This window comes from Lepidochelys olivacea, assembly GCF_965140295.1.
Source record: "Lepidochelys olivacea isolate rLepOli2 genome assembly, chromosome: 13".
Classification (NCBI taxonomy): domain Eukaryota; kingdom Metazoa; phylum Chordata; order Testudines; family Cheloniidae; genus Lepidochelys; species Lepidochelys olivacea.
The window spans coordinates 26,577,875-26,601,568 of NC_140423.1; the positions used below are offsets into that span (position 1 = coordinate 26,577,875).

Here is a 23,694-nt window from a genome sequence, read left to right on the forward strand (position 1 = left end):
ATTGGAAAGAATCCTTGATTTTATACTTGACTTGTCTAAAAAGAATGAATAGTTAATGCACTGTCTCAATGAAAGCAAAAGTTTGTTTACTCTAATTTGAAGAAAAAAGGAACCTAAATGAAAACTATAATGAAGATTCTCTATCAAGGAATTCATTTCAATTAATCCATTTCACACATTACCAAGGCACAGCTGTGAAGAAGAACACAAAGTAGTAAGGAGCAATAACCGGAAGGAATAGCTGCCAAAAACAAGGAGGAAAATTAATGTCAATGGCACCTATTTTTAAATGTATTTTTTGCTGAGTCATGAAAAGGCATGAAATCTCAAGAAGCGTTGAGACCCACTGTTTCCTCTTGTCTTCACTGTTCTAAATCTGGCTCTAAGTTTTCTTAGGAAAGCAGAAATCTCTTTCAGAATTACGAATTCAGCATTAGTCTCAATACTTTGGTAGAATGAGCCAGCTAAGTCAGTTTTATACAGCCCTACATAAAAAATTTAGAGTCACCAAGTTAGTCAAGGTGGACTTGACATTAGAAGACTGTTTTGGCTGATCTACTCGGATGCTATGATACAGATAATGTTTGTACAGTGAAGACCTAACTCTGATAAAGGACTCACAAGTGGCATCATGGGCTTCATGTTTACTGATTACTGTAACAAACATGCTCCACTTAAAAGTATAATGATTTTTTGTTGTTGTTGACCTCTAGCCCTGCAAACTGAGCCTGGGCTATCCAGCTTATACAGCAATAAAATTTAACATCTGTGCAGTCCATTGTACTACTGACATTGGTGTAACTGTTTGGAACTTATGAATGATGAAGCGTAAGAAAAAAAAAAATTTATTTCATCACAAAAGTGAGAAGATCTGAATCTAAATACACACAGGAAGTAGATCTGCAGAGTAAGGTGGTGTCATTTTACAGTGTCTTAGGGCAGAACCACATTTTTAAAAAGCATCAAAAATTCTGCTAACCTCCAACTCTTAAACATATTAAACACAGAGTCGGCAGCACAGGTAAAATTTTTGAACATTTTACTTCATAGTTGCCCAATATCACGTTTAGTCATTTATGCTGGTACTTCAGGCTCTGTGCGATTTCTGATATTGTTCCTAGGCGTTTGAAAATAAAAATTAATTTCCCTATCTAATTTTTCCTCTTTCCATTTACAAGTATACATTTTTTAATTTAGTGAGTGAATTCAGTGCTCAGGAAAGGGAGAAACTAGAAGCACAAGCTCAAACCAAATGCAGTACAGAAAGAGGCGTGCAAGTTTTCCTGCCTAATTCTATCAACATACCTAGACCACGCACTGCAAATCCCATGCAATTCCAGTCCTTGTCCTTTCTTTAGAAGAAATTCCCATCTGGGCAAGCTATGTGATAACGTGTGTGTGACGGTGCAGCCCATAAGGCTTTAGGGAAATATGCTTATGAATGTATATATGACATAACTGGAATATATTTTATGCTACATATGCCATGTAACATGTCTCTAAAGGTTATGATCTACTGAATCTATTCATCCTATTTGTATGCATGTATCATCTTTGTATTTGAAGTTATGAATATTGGCTGTGTACTTGCTTGATTTTTAAGTAGCCTTTGTAAAGCATTTGGTCAGCTTCTTGAGAAAGGAATGTGCAAATTAAGTGCCCAATCAAGAAGCACTTAACGCACAATGGATCTTGGAAGATTCCAATCCACAAAAGAAGTCTACATGAGGACATTCAAGGTAGCATGCAAACAATGGCTGCTGCCTATAAAAACCGAGTAATGCATGGACATGTGACTTGCCTAGGTGACTCCAAAACTCCATTTTGGAGCTGGACTTTGCATAGGAGGGAGTTTCCATCCACAAGAGAAAATCTATTTAAGCCTGTGACAGAGGCCCCTCCATTTTGTCTTCAGCTGGCTCAAGAGAGATCCTTTGTGGTGGAGAGGCTACCTGAAAGAAACTGGAACAAAGGTCAGGAACTACAGGGGGTGTGAGTGATTGCTAGACCCAGACTAGAAGGAGACTAGTCTGTAAAAGGAAGTTTACTGGAACACCTCTGAGTGTGAGGTTTTATCTGTATTCAGGTTTCAGAGTAGCAGCCGCGTTAGTCTGTATCCGCAAAAAGAAAAAAGGAGTACTTGTGGCACCTTAGAGACTAACAAATTTATTAATACTCAAATAAATTTGTTAGTCTCTAAGGTGCCACAAGTACTCCTTTTCTTTTTATCTGTATTCAGTTTTCTTACTGTATTAGACATAGATTTGCATGTTCTATTTTATTTTGCTTGGTAATTCACTTTGTTCTATCTGTTACTACTTGGAACCACTTAAATCCTACTTTCTGTATTTAATAAAAATCACTTTTTACTTATTAATTAACCCAGAGTATGCATTAAAACCTGGAGGGGCAAACAGCTGTACATCTCTCTCTCTCTCTCTCTGTGTGTTATAGACGGTGAACAATTTATGAGTTTACCCTGTATAAGCTTTAAAGCAGATTTATTTGGGGTTTGGACCCATTGGGAGTTGAGCATCTGAGTGTTAAAGACAGGAACACTTCTAAAGCTTCTTTCAGTTTAAGCCTACAGCTATTAGGGGACATGGTTCAGACCTGGGTCTGGGTTTGCAGCAGGCTAGCGGGCCTGGCTCAAACCAGGCAGGGCACTGAAGTGCCAAGCTTGGAGGGCAGGGAAAGCAGGGGCAGAAGTAGTCTTGGCACATCAATTGGCAGCCCCCAGGGGGTTTCTGTGATCTAACCCGTCACAACGTGATAACATGGTAAATAGGGGGAGGGATGATACCAACAAAAAACAACTTATTTTCACTTGTGACCAGGGAGTCAGGTTTGAGCACAGACGTCTTCAGAAGTAGTAAGTAAACGTAAAAGGCTAATATGCTAATTCTCTCTCTGATTTCTTATGATATTTAAATGACACTTGAAATTAACATGACATTTATTGTTCACCTCCTTTTGGTTTTGCAGTAACAGCATCATATGAATTGCCAAGCTTGCAATTGCCAATGATCCACCTAATCTGGTACATAATCTCCGACAGCAGCCAATATTGGACTTCTCTGAAGAAAGGATAAACCTTTCACAATGCCCCTTGTCCTGCTCTACAGGAGAAATTTTTATCTTATTGCTCTCAACCATCAGTGCTGAGAACCCCTATTTTTATTGTAGCGTAACTGCAAATGCTGCTCTTATTCTTCAAGGTTTTTAATCTTAAAAATATTGTATTAAGCTATTTGCCACTGAAGAGGTCAGCAAAACATTGGGAATGCAATTTGTGCTCCCTCTTCTGGCTTTTTAGCAAGCAGCAATTATAGATTCTTCATGAACAGCAGCTCTTGTTTCGAATAATCAGTGACAAAAGTGGTGGACTTTAAAGTACTCTGTTTGATTTAGGGCTTGTCTACACAGTGGGGTAATGCAGACTATGGGGTTCTGATTTCTAAAGTGAAATGTACTGTGCATTAATTGATCCATGTAGACCCTACTGGCGTGCACTAATGGTTCCCTAGTGCTCTTTAACATCGTCCTGTTTGAAACCAGCAAGGTCTACACAGACCAATTAATACAGAGTATGTTAGTATGCTTTAGAAATCATACCCCTGTAGTCAGCATTACCCCATGGTGTACACAAGCCTTTCGAAACTGAAAGACTTTTAAACAAGACTACCATAACCCTGAGGTACTATTTAAAAGCTGTCTCTCCCCGACGAATCCAAAAGGCCACACCCTGTGTTCTGCAGCACTGTACATCGTGGCAACTTTAGATAAATTAAGAAAAAGTATAATTAGAAATGAAATATGAAAGTGAGTAATGCAGTAATTACAGTATTCCTTTTATTTTGTTATTAAATTCAGATTATTTTGCATTACTCCTATGTTTTCAAATGCCACAGATTTACCTACTGATGATGTTCAACTACGTTGAAGACTATGTCAGTTAGGAAAGCTGGTGGTTTTGACAGCTGGATAGACGTATTTTGACATCAAGGAAGGCATGGAAGATAGTTTGGGATTGATAGATAAAGTAGCATGGTCCAGAGAATAGGTGCCCAATATTATTGGTACTGCACTAATATCTACGAGCCCCAGTCATGGACTAGGACTCCAGGGCACTATGCACTGAACACACACACAGAACTTAGGATGAAAGTAAAACACATGGGAGGGCCCTTGTGTTAGAGGTAGGGACCAAAAGATTTGCAAAACCTCCATTATAATATATTTGTGGCTCCTTCTTGAAGAGCTGGGTGAACTATGTAAAAGCATTTTCAAAACTGGGACTCTGAAAATTCAGGATGTGAGACTACTGCCCACAATGGTGTCTCCTCAGAATTACATTAAGGCAGTTTAGGTCATAGTATGACTATTGCTACACTGATTTCACTATTCAAGCTTCTAGATTATTTTCTGGTAGAAAGAGCATTCTTGAAAGTGCTCATCTGAATACTGGAATATGCTGTTAGTTCAAAGTGCAGAGTGTAAAAAAATTAATGATTAATGAAGTTAATCTGCAGATTATCAGATGCTGAAGGCAGAGTCCATCTGACATCTCTATGCAGTACACAGCAGCTCCAACTCAAAGTACTGTGTCAGCTGCTCATACTTTAAGATCCATTAAAAAAAAAAAAAGAGAACCACAGGGAAAGACAGACATGGATAAAATACAGTTAAATGACAAGAAGAGAGCAACTCCAGACACCCAAACAGCTGACTTTATAATCTACAGATAAATAAAAAGCTTTGCGAGGAAATAAGAAACCCAAAGTGCCTAAATGGTAGGCTCCTAGGAAAAAAACATTTCATTTACTGATATTCTACAAACATGCAGACACGAGCTGCATAATAAAGTAACTAGCACACTTGGCTATGAGTCTGTAATAATCTGTTCAGCTTTAAAAAAATGAAACAGAAAGAACAAAGAATTCAGAAAACTGTGAATGAAACAGATGACACAAAGAAAGGAAAGTCAGACTGAACATTGGAATGAATCTTGAAATAAAATATTTTGAAGTCCCATCACTCCTTTTATTCAGTTATTTTATGGATCACAAATTCAAACTTCAAAAGAAACAAAGGTTAATGGAAGAGTTTAGTCTTTACAAGAGTGCAATATAAGTATTTATTATCAATAAAATGTTGTAAATTATTATAAATAAAATGTTGTACTATCTTCCAGTAAACAGCTTTAGATAAGCAGAGACTACACACCCTATAATACTTAAACAAACACTCACTTCTTATAGTCGTGGCATCACCATTAATCAGGAGCTCAGGATCTACCTGCATCCCATCCAGACAAACAGACAAGTCTCCTATCACCTCTGCTGGTTCTCGGTAACCGACAAGCTGCAACGTCACAACCACTTGCTCAACTAGAAAAGAAAAAGTACAGAAAAATTAGAAGCTTCCCTTTATGTTAACATATTGTTACATTTTATTAAAGAAATTATCATAAATCCAAAGGAAAGTATTATAAAATAGAACAGTTCTGAATCCCCATAGGACTAATGTTAATAATATTTATGCTTTTTGCAAACAATCCTCCCAAACCTCCTGTAAGTAGGCATTATTCCCTTAAAGATGGGGAGACTGAGGTAGAACTGTGAAGTGGCTTGAACACAGAAAGAACCAGAATTAGAGCAGAAGTCAGAATTCTGGAGTTTCTGGCTGTCTTGTGTTTAGACCACTGGACCACATCTCTCAAACAACTCCTAGAGCTGACCTCCAGAACACCTTTAAGAACCAGAATTCATAATATTCCTCATTAAGTGCATATACAAGTTTCATATACAGACAAGAATATTTATCCAGTCATTGAAAAAATGTACATTTAAAAACATGAAGCTTTTATCCTGTATCTACAGAAGGAAGGGTATTTACTTTTACAGGCTAAGCCTCTGCATCAGGTCACAATGGAACACAGTTTAGGATAAATATCTTTGCAATATCACAACAGAATATCTGATGCTACATAGAGCAAGAGTCCCCAAGTTAACTTTCTTCCAACTTTAGCAGTGGAATCACACACCTGTCAGGGCACTGGCCTGTTCTGCACTGTTACACGGATACCTATAAGTCCTGCAATTACAGTACAGACATTTGAAAAACCCCAAACAAATAACTCTTTGGAAAGCCAAAACAAAATGGAGCCAATGCAAAGGTATGTGCAATAGTAATGTGGATTCTCTGAGGAGGGTTTTTGTAATACAGTATTCAATGTGCTTCCCTTTCAAACAACGTGGGAGGTGCACACATTCAGCTACATAAGATATTTGAATATTCTGAAATGATATAGCATCTAATCAATTTAAACAAACAAGCAAACAAAAACAACCTTCACGTGCATATGTGTGTGTCTGGTGCCAGGAACACGACTCAGACAATGTTTAACGTTAAAATAATTCTTTTCCAATCTTCAGTTTGATTTTTCACTCCCACATTCCATCTCTTACTCCACACCAGTGAGGTGTAAAATACCATGTTTGTAATATCACTATAAAAACAGTGTATTATAAGTAAGACTACACTGCATGATCAGCCAGAATGAAATAAATTGCGAGAGAAAGCCCTTAAATAGAATCAGTAAACAAAAAAGAGAAGATATACTTTAGATAAATTGTCATATTATTGTTTGGAACTCCTGAAAGGGTTAAACACAGCACCTTGAACTACCATATAATGCAAGTCTGGAAAATTTCACACAAATAAGGTAAATTTTTTTAGTTACATACTTACGTTTCATATTGTTTGATTTCAATGTCTCATGAACCTCCAGAGTAGCACTACCCAGTAGAATATCAGACTTTAATGTCTGATGGCTCCAGACTCGAAAGTTTAATGTACTGACAGGAGTGACAATTCTGTTGGAAACGTACAGAGAACAGGACAATGGTGAACACTAGGCAAAGTGTCACAAACAAACTGTGATACACATCAGCCTTCATTTAAAAAACAAAGCTTATTGAAAATAAAAATGGTAATATTGCCACACCAAACGTCAAAGATTTTTTTAAATAACAGCTTAAAATGTATTAATTTTCTTGTTATGTGGATGACAGGAAAGCAAGATACCAGTCAAAGATAAAGAGAAATCAAAATTGTTGCTAAAACTGTCCATGCTTGGGTCAGAAAGTGGAGATGGTGTGCCTCTTAAACTCAGAAATAATCAACTTAATCATACTTGAAAATTGATATTAACTGTTACAATTAATACCTAAAATTGCTATAACCAAAATATTAGAGAAAAATATTTGTCTATTCTCATTTGTAGTGAAATCTAAAGATCTAAGACACTGGGATTTTCATAGTAGCATCCACTCAGGCTGAGGGGGGAGGAACGATATACACGTGTTATATGTATGTATTTAACACCTACATATAAACACATCAGTTTTGTGATGTCAAAGAGTGTATCCTTTTCCCAACAGTCACTGGGATATTACAGCAAGGAGCACCTGTCTACCAAAGGCAGCATCAGATGATGACTGCATATCTAGTTTGTAGAATTTGGAGAAGGTATGAACAGACGAGCAGCTGGCTGCTTTACAGATTTCCTCGTATGAGGCATATGATCTTTTCAACCACCATAGCCATGAGGGAGTGATTTTGAAGATGGAGTTATGCTTTTTGCTCTGCATGCTTCTGATATACAATAGTTTAGCCACCTGGAAATGGAAGATTTTGAAGCCTTCTTTCCCTTTTGACCCCAGATGATAAAGCAACAAACAAAAGCATTTGCCTTTCTGAACTGAGCTGTGCAGTGGAGATGTTACCTGAGACATCTCCAGAGCTCTCAAAGTATACCACGTTCTCTCTTTGGGGTGAGATGGAGCTGGGCAGAAGGATGGAAGGACAATTTCTTGTGTTTGGGACCCTGGAATCACTCTTTGGGAATAAAGGGCAGGGTAAGTTCTGAGTACCACTTTATCTTTATGGAAGGTGTAGTACTGAGTCTCCAGGAAAAGAACTCTCAACTCAGGTACCCCGTGAACTGACATGGTTGCTACCAAAAGGCTACCTTAATGGCTAGAAAGTAATGACACACCTTCATGAGTGGCTCAAATGGAGGGCCTCAATTGGCACTGAGAACCAGGTTAAAATCCCTTGAAATAACTCTGTGCTCCTCCTCAAGAGGATGTAGAAGAGATGCTGCTCTCAAGAAAAGAAAAAGAAAAGAAAAGAAAAGAAAAGAGAAAAAAGAAAAAAAGTTCAGGCACCTGGGTAAGATGCAATCTACCACCTGCCTACTGCAGTCAGGATGCGAGACAATGCAGCACCTTGAGGTTTGAATTTTGGAACTGCAAGGCCTAACCTAAGTCCATCCTGAAGAGAATTGATGGACACACATCATGTAGGGGTGAGACCCTAGTCTTGGCAGCAAGGGGTAGAGCTCAAACAGGCTCTTGAATTTACTGAGTTAGTTTTCTTTCTGGAAAATAAAAGTGTGTATTTTACCTGTCATGAACAACCTTTCTGACTTAAGAATCTCCATTCAAGAGCCAGGCAGCTAGGCGCAGACTGTCTGGATTCAGATACATGATTGGCCCTTGTAATATTAGGTCCCATCTTGATGGAAAGAGTATGGGAAGTTTTTATGCCATGTCGAGGAGCTCAGAGAACCAAGGCCTTCTTGCCCCGTACAGGGCTATCAGAACTACCAGTGCTGTGTCTCACAAAAATGCTACAGACGATCAGGAGAGTGGAGGGAAGGCCAAAAAGAGAAGACACTGAAACCTTGTGATTTAAGTGGGAGGCAAACAGATCTGTTGCTAGAAGACCAAATTCTTTCACCAGGAAATGAAATGCCTCTGGGTATACGTCCAATTCTAAATTATCTAATTTTTGCATGCTGAGCCAGTTGGCCATATGATTCTTTTTCCCTTGGATGAGAAGGAAGGGAGTGAATTGGCTGCTTCTCTCCTCTCCAAGTCATCAGGAGATAAGCTTCTCTTTGACTGGCAGTCATCCTTGTTCTGCTATATCTGTTGATGTATAACATGGCTGAGGTGTTGCCTGTTATGATGAGCACAGGAGGGAGTCCAGATATGGGAGCAGAGACTTGACACCATACTGGATTGCCATGAGCTCTCACCAGTTTATACTGTGCTCGTTCTTTTACTTGGACCACATATCTTGATCTCACATGAACACCCCATCTCTCCAGGCCTGCATCTGTGGTGATAACTGTCCTATTGGGAACCCCAACTTGAATCTGCTTGAACTCATTCACCTTATTCACTCATTCAATAACCTGCAAATCCCACTGGGGAGAGAGACCCATCCCTCAGTGAAGGTAAGAGATAGTTCAGGGAGGGATAAGAGGAAGCTCTGTAGTGGCCTCCTGTGAGCACTGGCCCACTAAGAATGTCTTTTCAAGAAGCCATTGAAGTGTATGAATGAATACATCCCTTGAGTGGTTGATGATTTTGATAAGACTCCTCAGCTTCTCCCATCTTTCCTGCAACACACAAACTTTGTGGAGGACATTATCTGTCTCCACTCTATGATGGGGAATCTGCTGAGACTATGTTAATTGACTCAGTCTGCAGCACCCTTATTGTCAGGATGGTGCTATCCGTAACCCTAGTTCTGAATAAGGCTCAGATAAAAAAATTGTCCAGGAAGAGGATGACATGGATCCTCTCCTGGCTGAGAGCTCCTATTAACACTACCAGCACTTCTGTAAACATGTGAGGTAAACATACTTCTGGGCTGTTGCTAAATCAAAGGACAAGGACCTGTACTGGTAGTGTTGTGGTTCAAAAACAAAATATAGGAGCATCTGTGAAACTATGAGATAGGCATTCTTCATGAAGTTTCTTTTGCTGATAGTGGCCAATACAGATTTCAAGGCCTCCATATTGAATTTTGATTTCTTCCTTGATCTACTGAGATATTTAGGGTCAAAAACTGTTGTGGCCTTCTGAAATTTTTTAGTTTTGGGGAGATGGGGGTTGGGGGGCAGAGAACTAGGCACAGTTTGGAATAAAGGCCTGATTCTATTAATTCCATTCATAGGATAATAAGAAAGGCTATCTGCATGCCCTTACTCCTCCCTCTAACTCAGGGAGAAGCCCTTAGGCCATGTGATTTTTCTCTCTCTCTCTTTTTAGGTTGAGAGGGGCCACACTTGAAATACTGTCCACCAGCATTAGCACTTCTTGTGAAAGCATGCGGGGCACTTGAAGGGTCAGATGACATTTCATATTTTTGACTTTAATATTGTTGACCTAATATCCCCTGATTGTCTCAGTCCCCTCTTTCAATCATAAAACCTATGCCTGCCTGTACCTGGCTACCTGCGAAGGCCAGTATACTTAGGTGGCCACTCTTTCAGATAAAACTCTCTCCCAGTTAGAAACTACGAGTCCCTGACAACGAGAAAAATAGGCACATTTATCTCAAGTATTGATACCAGGATAAATTTTGACTGGTGCACGCTAAGGAACCTTCTGGAACTTATGAATGGAGGTGGGGTGGGGGAGAGGACAGAGATAAATAAAGAGTGGGCCAAGAGACCCTTTACTGCCTGCTGGTTCTTTCCCATTTGTGTTGCTATCCCTCTCTACGCTCCAAAGCCACTTGCTAGAGGGGAGGAAGTGGAGAGGCACTGTAACCTACTACAGAATCTAGGAACAATAACCTGGACATTAGGGCATGGTAACCCACAGTAACTGAGAATGACAAACTGATACTTTCCCAGTCTTTTACAAGTGGGAGGAAATCCCTATCCCACTATTACTTTCTCAGAGGGATATGTGGAGGCTATAGCTCAACTAGGGCATCTGTAGACCTTTAAGTTTAGTTTACTAAACTCTGTATACCCTTACCTGAAAGGGGTCTGTTTGGGGGTTTTGGCTAAATATATATTTTAAATACTTGATTCTCTAACTTTGATTTGGACTGCTGGCCTTCCTCCAGTAAGGAAGGAGAATTCCCTTTGTGAGGGTGTGTGCATTAGAGGCCTGAACTTTTCGGCATTAATTTGTCACACTGCACACTGTAAGGGTGAGCTGAGGATCATGGCTTTTTCCTCCTAACCTTTGTAAAATACTGTGACATTGTTTCTACTGTTAAAACCCACATGTGAATCCTGACTGCTACTCATCTTCCTGGTATTCACCTATCCCGTCCAGTCCATTCTAAAAACATCGCTGACATAAAATAAATAACGTCTACCTATTCTGCTACTCATCACCCTTTCCCCTTAATTCCATCAACTGTTTATACTTTGTTCCACTTCACATTCAGTTGTCTCTTCTCCAGCAAGACTCTACTGTGCTGGCTGTCTTTTTCAGGCATTGTCTACCATAAGAAAATTAAGACCTAGAATTCTCCACCAATGCTCCTCTACCAGCATCGGCAATGGTGGAGGCTGCCGTGTAGAGAAAACTTGGCTATTTTTATGTATTTGCAGTATGGTAGCACAGAAGCCCCAACTGATATCGTTAGGCATTGTATCAAGTGTTTCCAGTCTAAATAAAATATCATCATATCCTCTAACCTGCTCTGCAACCTCCTACCTTGCTGAATTAGGGGTCCTATATTTGCTGGTATAGATAACACCCATAACACCACTAATATCACAGTGCTCATGTGGCTTCTGAATCTCAAATGCTATTTCCACAACATCTGATTAGGTCTTACACTCTGCCTAAGCCTCTGTTCTCTGTCTCCTCCTCCCATTTACAACAGTTTTTTCTTCACATTGTCACCTAGATCTGGAACAGTTTCTGTTCCATTATGTAAGACTAATACCTAGCGGTTATATAGCACTTTTCATAAGTAATTCTCCAAGTGCTTTACAAAAGAGGTGATATTTATTCCCAAGCATCTCTGCTCTCCTCCAAATGTCTCCTTTCAAGTTAATTTTTCATTCACCACTCTCTCTGGGGAGTGAGGGGGAAAAAAAATAGGTACACTATCCCGGCAAAGCACTTCCTTAGACTCCCTGCAGTCTAACATCGTCTTTTGTGGTCCTTTCTGCCCACTACCACTTGAGGTCATTTTTGCTGCGCTATTGACCTGACGTAGACTAATTTCTTAGAGGAAGGGACATGCTTTTTTTAATAGGTCTTTACAACATTATGAATACCTTACTATACATTCCAGCTCATGTGGCCACGCCTTAACGTTTTACTGAGTCCGACCACATTCTGTTGAAATGGCAGCAGCACAGCGGGTAGGACAGAAGATCTTTAGACGAAGGGTTAAGTGACATTAAAAGACGATCAGCTTATTTTGGCCTCTTTTCTCCTCTAAGGTGTCATGGAAGAAACCAACAGGAACAATTAAACTGCATACATTTCTACTAGTTTTAGAACGTCCAAGGAGAAAAAAAGTAATTTGTGGCTACCACAGCAAAGTAGGAGCTAAAACGGACCAGAAAAAACACCTTTTCATCAGGTTTCAGAGCAGCAGCCGTGTTAGTCTGTATCTGCAAAAAGAACAGGAGGACTTGTGGCACCTTAGAGACTAAAATTTATTTGAGCATAAGCTTTCGTGGGCTACAGCCCACTTCATCGGATGCATAGAATGGAACATAGGAGATATACACACACACACACACACATATACACACACACACACACACACACAGAGAACATGAAAAGGTTTTCATTAGTATTTGTCGATTCATTGAAATCTAAACATTTCACAAAGACGTTTTGATTTTGACAAAATTCTGACAGGACCCAGTAGAATTATGAAAGAAACCTGCCTGGTTCCTTGGCAGCCTGCCTTGTGGGGGCCCAACTTCCTGGAAGCACCAACTCCCAGGTCCTCAGCAGTCCATACTATAGCAGCCGTATTACAGTACACCTTTACCCTGATATAACGCGACCCAATAAAACATGAATTCGGATATAATGTGGTAAAGCAGCGCCGGGGGGGGGGGGGGGTGTCGGCGGCGCTGCGTGCTCCGGCGGATCAGTGCTTCTGGCTCTGACACGCTGCTCTGAGCGGTGTGTTAAGGGTGCTGGCCTGGGGCCGAGGGATTGGATAAGGGGCAGAGGGTCTTGGGGGGCAGTCAGGGGACAGGGAGAATGGGGGGTTGGATGGTTCGGAGGTTCTGGGGGTGGGACGGTCAGGGGATGGGGGCATTGGATAGGGCGTGGGAGTCCCAGCGGGCCTATCAGGGGGCGGGAATGTGGATGGGAAGTGACTGTTAGTAACGGAAATGCTAAAGGCCAAAGCAAGTTCGATGTAACGTGGTTTCACCTATAACGCAGTAAGATTTTTTGGCTCCTGAGGACCACGCTCTAGCGGGGTAGAAGTGTACCACCTTTTTCTTTAATATGAAAAATACTGGTTTTGTCATATTGTGTTGTTACAACACAGAGCACACTGTTTAGAAATGATTCTTTACATTAATTGCCTATAACATAATAATGATTACATTTCATATATTGATCTGTAAAGCAAAAACAGCTCCAAACCTACACTGTAAGATGTTGCTTCCACTTCGGACTATTTGTATTGTTGCATTTTTCTGTCTTCTTTGACTGTCCATCCACTGAGACTTCCACATAAGGGCTAGGTCCAAACCATTTATTTTTATTTTCTTTTAATTTTGCTGAGATAACTGTTAAAAAAGGGGAAAACAATGAATATTTTATTCTATTCAATAAGCTAACTGTTAAAAATGCACTTTGAAAACTAGCTGCATTCCTGTAAGAAACTAATTTTTTAAAAATGCATACAACATTGTTCTCCTTACTATTGGAAGTAGCTATGGCTGTAATAACCTAAAATACACTGATATGTAATACAGCTCAAATAAAATAAACCCCACAAGACTACTGCACAAGAATTATCTTTACCTTGAACTAGATTCACTGGTATGACAAATCACACTTTTGCGTACTGTGATTTCAAATCAAAGAAGAATTTTACGCAGACACTGGATTTGAAGAATTCAGCTGCTCTGAGAGCAGAAAGATCACTGCTCCAACACCAGCTGATATAATGACAGGTTTCAGAGCAGCAGCCGTGTTAGTCTGTATCCACAAACAAAAAAGAAGTACCTGTGGCACCTTAGAGATAAATAAATTGGTTAGTCTCTAAGGTGCCACAAGTCCTCCTTTTCTTTCTGCAAACACTAGCTGAGTACATGAAAGTATTCTCACACCAACATGGCTAGAAAATAACAGCTGCAGATGACCTCCAGGAAGCTAACGTGTTTGGTGTCTCCAGGTCATACTAGTTAGGGAGGTGCATGTTGCCCTCTTCAAAGAGGCTACAATGTTCAGACCCTGCCTCATACTGCAGCTGCCTGCCTTGGTTCATCCTTCCCTGCCTGGATAAGATCGCACATGAAATTGCTTAGGATGACTCCAGTAGAAAATTTCACCAGTGCATTTAAAATGCACATCCAAAGAGAGTTAGGTTTTTTGGTGATTTGAACAAAGAACAAGATTTGCACTAACTTTTACCAGTGTGTTTACACATTATTAGACACTTTATTTGGCTTGTCAGTTTCCTTATAACATTATTAGATATGCATATGTGTACAATGCCAATCTCTTTAGAGGCAATTTGACTCGAAGACCTGTATGTGCTCAGGAACAGATGAATTCATGTTATTTGCAAGTTCATTACCTGAAAATCTAAATTTCCTCTAGTCTATTACTACGACAATGGGACCTCCATTATTTGAACATGAAGCTCATTGACTGAAGCTCTTGGTTAGCGAAAGATCAGAGGGGTCCCTTAAAGTTTGACATAAGGCATGTGAAATCTTCTATATAGGAAGCTTTATAATCAGAATCCTTAAGTGTTTAAACTCTGCAACATTTAGTAGCTGTGTAGCATCCTGGCAGCAGCAACCCATATTTACCCTTGATTATTCAAAGGAAATTAATGTCACCCCATGGCATTCAGATAAAAAACAGTTACTTACTTGTACTGTAACTGTTGTTCAAGATGTGATGCTATCAGGGACCGTGGGTCTTGAACCCTGGCCCGCAGGGCTCTTCGGAGCCAGTAGCTTCCAACCTGCCACACAGAAATGTGCTAACTGCTGGCAAAATAGGAGCTGAACTCAGATTGAGGATCTCAATCCTGGAAGCTGACTGGTCCACAGTTCCTATTCAAACCCGGAACAGGAAGCTGTCCATGCAACTGGAATCCACCTTGCTCTGGACTGTGATCCTTCTACTTCCTGCTCCTGGTCCCCTGGCTTGACTTCCTGATATCCTGACTTGGCCTAACTCTGGTTATCAATCTGTGGTTCTGCTCTCAAGTTTGTTTTCTGCTTCTGATCTCCTGGTAACCTGACCCTGCCTGCCTCCTGACAACTGACTCTTGGTTTGCCCTCTGGCCTGTTTCGGACTCTGATCTCCTGGTATCTGACCCAGCCAGACTCCCACTCTGACCACTAAGTCAGACTGTCCATGTTCCGGTTGTAACAAATGCAGATGTGTATTCCAAGTAGGAGTGAGCGCACCCAGCACACCAAAGCTGGAGAACTTTGCCTGGCAGCACCAGTAGGGGTGCGCATTACACCCTGTGGCCCTAGCTCCTACCCTGGTTTTGTAAGGATCGCGCCACCCCAACCCCGTGTAGTCGGATGTTTGGCTGCATGTGTTCCCTCTGTGTGCTACCCTAGGCTCTCTTCCTACTACAACCCCATCAGTTCTTTCACACTGAATTTCAAGAGTACAGTCTCTGATGCAGACAGGATGGAGGATGGGTTGTGAAATAACATGTCTATGTCACATCTTGAAGAATAACCATTGCAAAACAAGTATGGAACTGTTTTTCACCTCTGAGTAGATGCAGCCATGTATTCCATGCAGGTGACTCAATCAGTACTCACAGGAAGTGGGGCTTGGAGTCTATTTAAAAAAGGACTACAGGATTGCCTTCCCAAAGTTTGCATCTGATCTAGATGCAGCAGTAGTGGCAAAATGGTTTGTAAACCTAGGTGCGCAGGACCAAGTGGCAGCCCTACAAATGTCCAGTATAGGAACGTCGCTAAGGCTTGGTATACACTAGCTCTTACTTTGTTATAACTTACGTTGCTCAGGGGTGTGAATAATCAATGCCCCTAAATGACATAAGTTACACTGCCTTAAGTGCTAGCTTGGACAGCGCTACGTCAGCAGGAGAGCTTTTCTCGCCTCCAGAGCTACCACCTCTCGCAGAGGTGGAGCTCTCTCCCGTCAGCCTCACCAGATGCGCTACAGCAGCACAACTCTAGCACTTCCAGTGTAGACTACTAGCCCTTAGAAATGGCATCGATGTTGCCTGGGCCTTTGTGGAATGAGCTCACACCCTTGAGGAGGCACAGTCTGAGATACTTCGTAAGCTGTCATGATATAGGAAGTTATGCACCTGGAGGTTGTCTGTGAAGAGGCTACTTGCCCCTTCATTCGGTCCACATATGAAGCATATGGACGAGAAGAAGAACAGAAAGATTCTATTCAGGTAGAAAGCTAAGCATCATCTGACAGCCAGTGTGTGACAACGCTACTCATCTGGGGTTGAATGCATCTTAGGAAAGAACCCTGGTAGATAAATAACTCTATTCAAGTGAAACCGAGAAACCACTTTAGATAAAAACGTAGGGTGCGGCTGCAGGGTTACTTTGTCTCTGGAAAACTGAGCGTAAAAGAGGCTCTGCCAGCAATTCTCTCTCTCTCCTTGCAGATGCTATTGCTACAAGGGAGAAAGAAGTTGCCAGAGACTCGAACAGAGGTCCCATAAAAACTGCTAAAGCAGTATTAAGGTCCCACAAAGGAACCAGTTATTTAATCAACAGGTGGAGACAAGCATTTCCCTTTCAAGACCGTCACCACCCTGCAATTCGAACACACTGACTTCCCATGGACAGGTGAATCAAATTCCAAAGTCACTTCCAGGTGCACTGTCGAACTAAATGCAAGACCAGAAGACTGGAGGTGTCACAGGTAATCCAAGACATCCTGGATACAAGCCATCTTTGGTTGAACTCACCAAGCTAACAAATCACACTGACAACCACTTCCACTTGGCCAAATAGACCACTTTAGCGCAGGGCTTCCTACTACTAAGCAAGATTTGCCGGACCACTTCCAAATATCATTCCTCCATCTCATCTAACCATGCAGCATCTATGCTGTGAGATGCAGGGAGCTGAACGCTGGATGCAAAATCTGACTGATGTGGAGTCAGGAGGTTGGGGTGAAGAGGAAGAGATATGGGAGGCTGAACTGATAATGTGAAGAGTTCAAAGAACCAACATTGTCTCAAGTATCAGAGGAGTAGCCGTGTTAGTCTGTATCCACAAAAACAATGAGGAGTCTGGTGGCACCTTAAAGACTTTGACCAAATAAAACTGTCAGTCTTTAAGGTGCCACTGGACTCCTTGTTAACACTGTCTCAGCCACACTGGAGCAATGGGAATTAACTTGGGACAATCCAATTTCATTTTGAGAATGATTGCGGGATGATTGGAACTGGAGGAAGAGCATACGGAGTGCCATTTCCCAGCTCCGGTGAAAAGCATCCATCAGGGAGCCCAGACTGAGATCCCCTCAAGAGCAAAACAGATGCATTTTTTGATGTCTCTTGAGATGAAGAGATCAATCTTTAGGATGCGCCAAACTGTAAAGATGGACTGCAAGACGTGGGACTTCAGAGACCACTTGTGATTCAGGGACAAGTTTTTACTGAGGTGACATACGAGGTGATTCTGGAACCCAGGTAAATAATCTGCCACAGGGCATTTTCCCCGATGCAAAAATCCCAGAGCCCTATCACCTCTGACACAGCATGTTGGAGTGTGCTCCCCTATTTGTCATATAATACATCATAGTGGTATTGTCGGTAAGTTTGTGCACCACCGAGTCCCTGATGTGACCTCAAAAGCCCTGAAAGGCACTGTAGATGGCATGAATCTCCAGGACACTGATATGCAGAGAAGCTTCCTGTTATGATCACAGGCCTTGAACTTTCAGCAACCCCATATGTGCTCCCCAACCTATTAAAGAGACATCAGTGACAACAGTCCTGGTCAGTGGGAACTGAGTTAAGGGAATACCCTGGGACACATTGCCCTGAGCTGTCCACCAAAAGGAGCCCAGAATTGACGCATGAAGTTGGATCAGTTTGTCCAATGGATGATAGCTAGGATGACACACCCACTTCAGCCACAGTTGAAGAGGACGAAGGTGCAATCTGGCACATTGGAGTATGTGTGTGCATGCAACCATATGGCCTAACAACCTCAGGCATACTTGGGCTGTAGTTGAGGGTTGAGACTACAGTTAGGCATAGTTGGCAAATCATGTGGAACTGGTCTGTCAGCAAAAACACTTTTGAACTTGTAGCATCTAGCAGGGTACCAATGAACTTGATTTTTTGAGTTGGAACCAGTGCTGACTTCCCACTATTTGGGATAAGACCTAGGTGACTCAGTAAGTGTAACATGAACTGAACATGAGAGAGGACTTCTTCTCTGGACTTGTCCCTCAGTAACCAGTCATCCAGATATGGGAAGATGAATTCCCCTCTTCCTGAGTAAGCTGTCACCACAATCATGTATTTGGTAAAAACCCTGGGAGTGGAAAACAGACAAAAAAAGGATGCACATTTTACTGATAGTGCCGATCCACTACAACAAACTGGAGACACATCCTGTGGCTCGGGAAAATTATTATGTGGAAATAAGCATCCTGAAGGTCAAAGTCAGCAAACCAGTCATCTGATTTCATGTGGGGACAATAGTTGTTAGGCTGAACCATGGTTCTGCTGTTTCTAAGCACAAAGATAAGAGAAAATGTGTTTTGTTCATGTTAAATATCTGACAACTGTTGATTGAGCTCTACCACTGCTCTACCACGCTTTGGAGCATGGACTTGGAATTTGAGAGAAGGGTCACACTGTTGTCAGGGATATGCTTTCCTTGTCCCTGTGAAAATCCACCCAAATTGGCCAAGTTGTAAGTCCTGAAAAGAGCAGTTCCCACATGCTCAGTAGAAGCTTGTTTGGTAGCTAAATTATCCAAAGATTCCATATGCAGTGATCGTATCTCAAACCAACATAGCTCCTACCTACTGACTGTGGGGATGAGCATGTGTGCACTCCAGAGTCACTGAGCATGTGCCATCCTAGGGCTGCAGAGGCTGAGCAGGACTTCCATGCACTTGCCCCTCCAAGCTACCAGGGGTCTAGATGGCACTGGCCATCAGAACTAAGGGCAGGTAGATTATCTCTCCTTTGCTCTCAAAGCTCCCCCTGCTGGTGCCCAGAAGTGAGGAGAATGAGAAAGCTGCCTGACTAATGCACATATGTGAGGATCCAAAGGCAGGGGGACAGGGACAGGAGCAGAGGCCAGGGGCTGGAAGTGAGGGCAGGCTTAGGGGAGAGGAGAACAAAGAGGTAGGAGGGTTTCGAGAGCACATTTCCCTTTAGAGCCTGAAACTTAACTCAGGATTTTTGAGTCTCAACGTTCCTTTGCCTTCTATCAAATAGTTATGAAATCCACGGACAAAGTGTGCATTTCATCCTCCTCTAAGTGGATCAGCCACGAGAAGATAACAGCTTTCTATAACAGCTACAAGATAGTTAGCTCAAGTGACAGAGGTCTATTCTGTTGCTCTAAAAGATTCCAGTCCCACTGATGACTCATGGGGCGTGTGTGCGTGCGCGTTTGTTTTTTAAAGTTAGGAAATTACATACAAGAACTGTCAGATGTACATTAAAGGTTGCAAAGTCAAGCATTCAAAAATGAGTTAAAATAAATCAATATCAAGGACACCATAAACCAGTCAGTCTTGGACAGGCCTTCACCTCATTAACACAGTAGTCAGAGTTCTTCCAACTCCCAGTTAACAAGACAGACCCAGGATCCTGATTCAACCACAAAGACACATGCTCTCCACCAAATTCTAAAAGCATGCTAAAAGACAACAGCACTTCACTCACAGGACAAGGAGTCAAGGATCTGGTGAATCATCATCATTGTATGTTAACCTCGACCATCAATACGTGGTCCCTAGATGGCCCCTTCCTGCCTTTTGGCCCCACAGGTGATCTCAGTTTTCCAACACCCTGTGCCACATGGAGAGAGAGGGATGGAAACTCAACAGTGGCAGAAAATAAAAGCTGATACAACTGGATGAAACAATTAATTCCTCTAAGCCTATCCAGAGGTTGTACTACAGGCCAAGAGAATCTTTCTTTCAGCCTCCACTGGTAATCCTGCCCCAAAGTAAATTACTTCATCAACCCTGACTGTCTACAGTACAGTCTGTACTACTGTCTACAGTCTGTACAGTCTGAGCACCAAGTGCTGGGAAGAACTATCATCCTGTTTTGCTGAAAAGACTATGCACATTCAGGAATGCTTTCAATACAACCTGGATTTGCCCCACCTGCTTCCACCAAGCCTACATTCTCAGAGTTCAATATATTCACTCATGAAGAAGTTCTGTATACCCTAAAAAGAGTCTGAACCCAAGACCTCTGAATCTGATGCATGCTCTTTATGGCTTGTGAAAGAGTCATGAGCAACTAGTGTCACTCATAAGCAAAATAGCCAATACCTCATTCAGGACAGTGCTGGCATCCTAAAAAAGAAGTGCTGGAACACAGGGCAGTGGGAGGACCCGGGAAGGAGCACAGGGGAGCTGGGAGAAAGGCAGGGGCAGCAGATGAGCTGGGAGAGGCCCAGGGGAAAAGGAGGTGACTCCGCACAGAACCCATCCTGTCCCTGGCTCCTGCTTCCCATGGATGGCTCCGCTGTCCAGGCAGCCCCACTACCCTGCTCCTGACATAGCCTGGCTCTAGCTCTGCCCTGGGCTTCCAGCCCCCATAACTTGGTCCCAGCTGTAGCATTCCTGGCTCCCTCCATGCTGACCCACTGCCACATGAGCCTGGCACAGACACCTGCCAGCTCTGATGATGCTCTGCAGCTGGGGAGAGAAAGGAAATACCTGGCCTAAGACCTGCAGAAATATTGGACCTAGGGCTGTCAAGCGATTAAAAAAATTAAATAGCACTGTTAAACAATAATAGGATTCCATTTATTTAAATAGTTTTCTACATTTTCAAATATACTGATTTTAATTACAACACAGAATACACAAAGTGTGCAGTGCTCACTTTTATTTATTTTTATTACAAATGTTTTCACTGTAAAAAACAAAAGAAATAGTATTTTTCAATTCACCTAATACTAGTACAGTAGTGCAATCTCTATCATTAAAGCTGAACTTACAAACGTAGAATTACATACAAAAACTAACTGCATTCAAAAATAAAACAATGTAAAACTTTAGAGCCTACAAGTCCACTCAGTCCTCCTTTTTGTTCAGCCAATTACTCAGACGAACAAGTCTGTTTACATCTGCAGGACATAATGCTGCCCGCTTCTTGTTTACAACACCATCTGAAAGCAAGAACAGGCATTTGCATGGTACTGCCATAGCTGGCTTCGCTAGACATTTATGCGCCAAATGCATTAAAGATTCATATGTCCCTTCATGCTTCAACCACCATTCCAGAGGACAGGCGTACATGCTGATAACTGGTTCTGCTCGATAACCATCCAAAGCATTGTGGACTGACGCATGTTCATTTTCATTATCTGAGTCAATCAGATGCCACCAGCAGAAGGTTGATTCTCTTTTTTGGTGGTTGGGTTCTATAGTTTCTGCATCAGAGTGTTGCTCCTTTAAGACTTGTGAAAGAATGCTCTACACCTCGTCCCGCTCAGATTTTGGAAGGCACTTCGGATTCTTAAACCTTGGGTAAACTGATGTAGCTATCTTTAGAAATCTCACATTGGTACCTTCTTTGCGTTTTGTCAAATCTGCAGTGAAAGTGTTCTTAAAACGAACAACATGTGCTAGCTCATCATTTGAGATTGCTATAACATGAAATATATGCAGAATGCGGGTAAAACAGACTAGGAGACATACAATTCTCCCCCAAGGAGTTTAGTCACAAATTAAATTAATGTAATTTTTTTTTTAATGAGCATCATCAGCATGTCCTCTGGAATGGTGGCTAAAGCATGAAGGGGCATATGAATGTTTAGCATACCTGGCATGTAAAGACCTTGTAATGCTAGCTACAACAGTGCCATGCGAACGCCTGTTCTCACTTTCAGGCGATATTGTAAACAAGAAGCGGGCAGCATTATGTCCTGCAAATGTAAACAAACTTGTTTGTCTTAGCGATTGCCTGAACAAGAAGTAGGACTGAGTGGACTTGTAGGCTCTAAAGTTTTACATTGTTTTGGTTTTGAGTGCAGTTATGTAACAACAACAACTACATTTGTAAGTTGCACTTTCACGATGAAGAGATTACACTACAGTACTTGTATGAGGTGAATTGAAAAATACTATTTCTTTTGTTTATCATTTTTACAGTGCAAATATTTGTAATAAAAAATAAAGTGAGCATTGTCTACTTTGTATACTGGGTTGTAATTGAAATCAATATATTTGAAAATGTAGAAAACCATCCAAAATACTTAATAAATTTTAAATTGGTATTCTATTGTTTAACAGTACAATTAAAACTGATTAATCGTGATTAATTTTTTAAATAATGATTAATTTTTTTGAGTTATCGCGTGCGTTTTCTGCAATTAATCAACAGCCCTAATTGGAACACAATTCCAGCTCCTAAAAAGGTGCTGGAATAGTGTTCTGAGGCATTCTGGCACAACTAGAGGACTGATTCAGAGAAGAAATCTTTCCTTCTTCCTTGAGGCATGGAAGCAAAATGAAGAAACCTACCTGGATACATCAATTATAGCCAACTATTGCCCAGTGTCAAATATTCCATTCCTGAGCAAGCTCATTGAGAAGGTAATCAAAGGCCAACTTCAAGATCATCTAATTGAAGCCAATATCCTCGACCTAACAATCTGGATTCAGGCCTGGACAAGGAACTGAAACTGCTTTAGTGGCACTTGATGGATGATCTCCTGATGTCAGTGGCTAGAAGGCAGATATTTGTTCTCATTCTCCTGAGCCTCTCAGCAGCATTTGACATTCTCAACCATACAAGGTAATATGCTAAAATGGGTCAAATCCCTCATGGAGGGATACACCCAATGAGTAATAATGGGAAACTGCCTCTTCACTAGCAGACCCCTCTACTATGGAGTCCTACACAAGGATCAATTCTCTCTCTGGTCCCATTCAACAGCTACAGGCAGTCATCAATATGCAATGACACACAGCTCTACCTATCCTGAACTACATACGACTATACTACAAGATGGCCGAATTCTTGGATGAGGTCAGCTTGTTGATGAAGAACAGCTGATTAACGCTGAACCTAGCAATTGGAGAAGTGGTACTGGGTGGCAGAGGAAAGCATTTTGAAGAGTTTGCAGCTACAGTGCAGTCTCCTTTGGTTGAAAGTACACGCCCACAATTAGTCAATTCAATCTACCCGTTAGGAATGCTCTTGGATTCCTCCCTGATACAAAACTTTCATATAGCAGCATTCATGAGTAATGCTTTCTATCATATCTGATTAGCGAGAGGCATCCCATCCTGGCAAATGATAGTTTGACCTCAGCCTGATCTCAGATCATTGTCACTTCTTGGCTGGAATACAGCAATACAATAAGGCTGAGCCTGATCTTCAGCACTTAAACTCCTAATACAGAACACTGCAACACATCTCAGCAACACAAGCGACCACAAACCTAGCAAACCTGTCCTCTGCTCT

At 41.5% G+C, this 23,694-nt stretch overlaps 1 protein-coding gene across 4 annotated transcripts in view; it reads right to left on the reverse strand.

The window, feature by feature from the left end:
- The window catches only part of ITCH (itchy E3 ubiquitin protein ligase), a gene marked incomplete at its 5' end in the record, with an annotated part of 114,828 nt that overhangs the window by 56,897 nt on the left and 34,237 nt on the right, over positions 1–23,694 (reverse strand). For all 4 annotated transcript variants that reach the window (XM_084645714.1, XM_084645713.1, XM_084645711.1 and 1 more), the window contains 3 exons: positions 5,253–5,390; positions 6,754–6,878; positions 13,459–13,600. In XM_084645714.1, coding sequence (XP_084501840.1) covers positions 5,253–5,390; positions 6,754–6,878; positions 13,459–13,600 — 405 coding nt within the window. The remainder of the gene's footprint in view (positions 1–5,252; positions 5,391–6,753; positions 6,879–13,458; positions 13,601–23,694) is intronic.